Source organism: Rhagoletis pomonella, unplaced genomic scaffold (genome assembly GCF_013731165.1).
Source record: "Rhagoletis pomonella isolate Grant_MI unplaced genomic scaffold, Rhpom_1.0 Rhpom_scaffold_00002, whole genome shotgun sequence".
NCBI classification, from domain to species: Eukaryota; Metazoa; Arthropoda; class Insecta; order Diptera; family Tephritidae; genus Rhagoletis; species Rhagoletis pomonella.
In genome coordinates this window covers 9348235-9351384 of record NW_023458556.1, presented here as the reverse complement: position 1 = coordinate 9351384, position 3150 = coordinate 9348235, and the positions used below count along the sequence as shown (strand labels likewise).

Here is a 3150-nt window from a genome sequence, read left to right as displayed (position 1 = left end):
AAATTCCTCTCGGGAACCAAACCAGTGTAGAATTTTCGCTACAGTATTTATTCTCTTAAACATTTTACATTGCATTTAGAACTCTTCTATTAATTTTATTGGTCCATACAGTCTGGTGTCTAGGATTTCTTCCTCTATAGTTCAGAAAATAGCTATTTGACCCATATTCGCTTTTTGATTTCTGGAAATATATTTCCAATTCCCATTATATTTTCTAGACTTACTGCACCTATTAAAGGGAATCGGATAAATTAGCAGACTTTCCCTGTTGTTTCAAAAATAACTGAACTTCGCAAAGTGTGTTTTTTGGTATTTTTCGCCAATATTTTTAAGTAGTCATAATTAGACAAAAACAAAGCTTCTGCGATTTCCATTAGACTATAGTCTATAGATAAAAGCTGAGTTAAAAAAAAAATCCAATCAAGTTTAAAGTATAAAATCAATCTTTTATATTCATAAAATTAATACGACTATAAACTACAAACAGATGATGCAACTTTTTTTTAGGTACAATCTGTCTCATTTATGTAGGTATAATCTGAAATTTATATTTTTCATCCCTGATTCAATTTATAGTTCATACATACATGGCGTATGAGTAACATTGAGCTTTTTGGAGTTGCAATCACAACCGCAGTGTTGCGCGAATGAATAAATCATCACGTTCGTTGTGAATTTCTAGCAACGTTTTATCAATTAGGAAGTTGCAACAGTCTCGCTAATTTTCATCAGCGTTGCAGTATTTTGCATTTGTTAAGTGCCTCGAACAGCCTCATTCTTTCCTAGTCATATTCGATAAAAAATTAATTATTACGCATTCATTTTACCATTTACAACTTTATTTATCAGGATTTAACTCAACTCAAAAAAAATTACAAAAAAAAGTTTTTAAATATTTTCGCTATTAAAGTTTGATTTTTTTTCATTTACAATGACCTGATCTAGAGAAACGGTATACAGGGCCGTAATGTACGACTTGTATTGTCCCTACATTGTAATCGCCATTAAAATGTATAAGGTTTCAAGGTGGGTACGTTTTACATAGTAGCTCCTATGTCATCTCAATTTCGGAAATACGCAGTGTAGGGTGCATTCGAAGAATTACGAATGGCAAATATACCGCCAGATAAACCGGCTGTGAAAAATAAGTAGCTTTGTATGAAGGAAAGCATAGCTTAAATGTAATGCATACGTATGTACATACATAAATATCTATAAACAAATCTGAATGCGCTCACCACTCTCTCATTTTCTCTTCGTACTCGTGCTCATGCCAAAGTGCAGCGTCGCAGCAATAAACATTTTTGTGTTTTATACAATATTAGCGGTGCTTTGCGTTCGCAGAGCTTCATAAAGTTTTTGTGTGCTGTGTGGAGTGGACGTCGGCTAAGCAGAAGAAAAAATAAATAAATAAAACAGGTGAGTGGTTAATGAGTGGGCAAAATGTATCGAAATGTATTAAAAAAGAGTAGCACTATTGCGATTTTTTTTTGTTTTGCTTTTTCATCTTTTACGGCAACTTGCCGTGTGTTGAAAGCCATTGACTCTAGCCACCTGGTTGAGTAAACCTTTGGAAATTGCATAAATTGTATACTTTTTGGAATATTTACATAAATTTAGGGCAAATGTCAAAATGCTTACGCAAACGTATTTACGCAAATCGCAGTGGCAGCTTTTAAGAAACGTGTGCAAGTAATTGTTAAGGTGAAAAGGAGAGAGTAAAGTACAACGGTGATTAAAATATTAGCTTCCTAGCCGCCGTTCAAAAGCTTTAGTTTAAACATTTAGTGTCAAGCGCCAAGGGGAAAAGTTTACATCACAATTTTCCATTTCCATTGCTGGGCAGCATCAAGTTTTAAAAGTTACAAGTAGTTTTTTTTAGTTGCGAGCTTTTATATTTATTTTGCTCATAAAAATGTATATTATTGCTTAATATATATGTATATAAGTAATTTTCATTCTCCAGCACCATGTCCTTCCTTGTCGTTTTACTCATTCTTTACATCATTTGGGATGTCAACTATTTCATTCGCTGCATTTTCACTGTCCTAGCTGGCCGTCTGTTCCAGGGTAAACGCAAAGTCACTGACACCACAACCATCTATGGTGAGTCATAATTACTTATTTTTTTTTTTAACTATTCCTTTTAATCCACCTCAATTTCTTTCAGGTTTGTGCACCTCGCAGGATGTCGATATCTTCATTCGTCACATGAATAATGCTCGATATTTGCGTGAATTGGATTTTGCACGCTTTCATTTTTATGCGCTAACCGGCCTGTACGAGCAAGTACGCCAGCGCAAAGGCGGTGCCGTACAGGGTGCCTCGAGCGTACGCTATCGCCGCACCATTCCCATTTTCCATCCATACAAAATTCAGACAAAACTCATCTGGTGGGACGAGAAGGCAATCTATTTGGAGCAATCATTTGTGACATTGTCGGATGGGTTTGTGCGCGCTGTGGCCCTCTCGAAACAATGTATCACCAACTGTGATGTGACGGAGGTGATGAAGACCTTCCCGGAAGCTAGCACGCGACCGGAAATGCCAGCCGATCTAAAGCTGTGGTTGGACTCGATTGAAGTATCTAGTCAGAAGTTGCGCAAGGATAAGTGAATGAGGAGTGTTTTTAATAATGCTGACTTTAGTTTTTTTTAAGATTTTTATGATGTACATATACACCCACTTATATACTCATATTTATAGGTAATACAATTTTACTTTTTATATTTTCTTGCCAAGTAAAAGCGTCGTGACGGAGAAAAATTAATATTTTACTTAATTATATGGTCATACTCATTTAACAAGCAGTTGCGTTAAAATAAAAACCAAACAGCTTATTTTCAAGTAAAACTTACATACATATGTACCGAAGCGCTTATTAAAAAAACTCAAAGTTCAATAACACAGTTCGTATTTCAACACATAAAATCGCAGTGAGCTCGATAAACATTTACCTTAGTACGCTTTTATTGTCTTCCTCAAGCTGAATAAAATTGTTGAATATAAATTGTTATTCATAAAGCCACAACAACAACAACAACATGAAGCGTAATATGTAGCACATTAGTGTCAAAGGTGTCTTCAGTTCTTAAGGCTGGTTTTCACTATGTCAAATTCAGTGGCATTTGTCATCAAATAAGTGAAAAC

The 3150-nt window shown here is 35.0% G+C and overlaps 2 protein-coding genes across 2 annotated transcripts in view; one reads left to right on the top strand and one right to left on the bottom strand.

Moving 5' to 3' along the window:
• Positions 1-1351: 1351 nt before the first annotated feature.
• On the top strand, positions 1352-3111 carry LOC118734550 (protein THEM6). The gene is made up of 3 exons (XM_036464265.1): positions 1352-1419; positions 1967-2106; positions 2171-3111. The coding sequence occupies exons 2-3, from the start codon at positions 1971-1973 to the stop codon at positions 2614-2616; spliced, it is 582 nt and encodes a 193-aa protein (XP_036320158.1). The 5' UTR covers positions 1352-1419; positions 1967-1970; the 3' UTR covers positions 2617-3111.
• LOC118734437 (multiple inositol polyphosphate phosphatase 1-like) overlaps positions 2954-3150 on the bottom strand; it is a 5184-nt gene continuing 4987 nt past the window's right edge. The window contains exon 3 of the mRNA XM_036464158.1: positions 2954-2986. Coding sequence (XP_036320051.1) covers positions 2954-2986 — 33 coding nt within the window. The remainder of the gene's footprint in view (positions 2987-3150) is intronic.

Bases quoted from the DNA above. Each gene is read 5' to 3' on its own strand.
- LOC118734550 (XM_036464265.1), top strand. From the start codon at position 1,971: ATGTCCTTCCTTGTCGTTTTACTCATTCTTTACATCATTTGGGATGTC. The intron at 2,107-2,170 runs GTGAGTCATAAT...AATTTCTTTCAG, and splicing joins TGACACCACAACCATCTATG to GTTTGTGCACCTCGCAGGAT.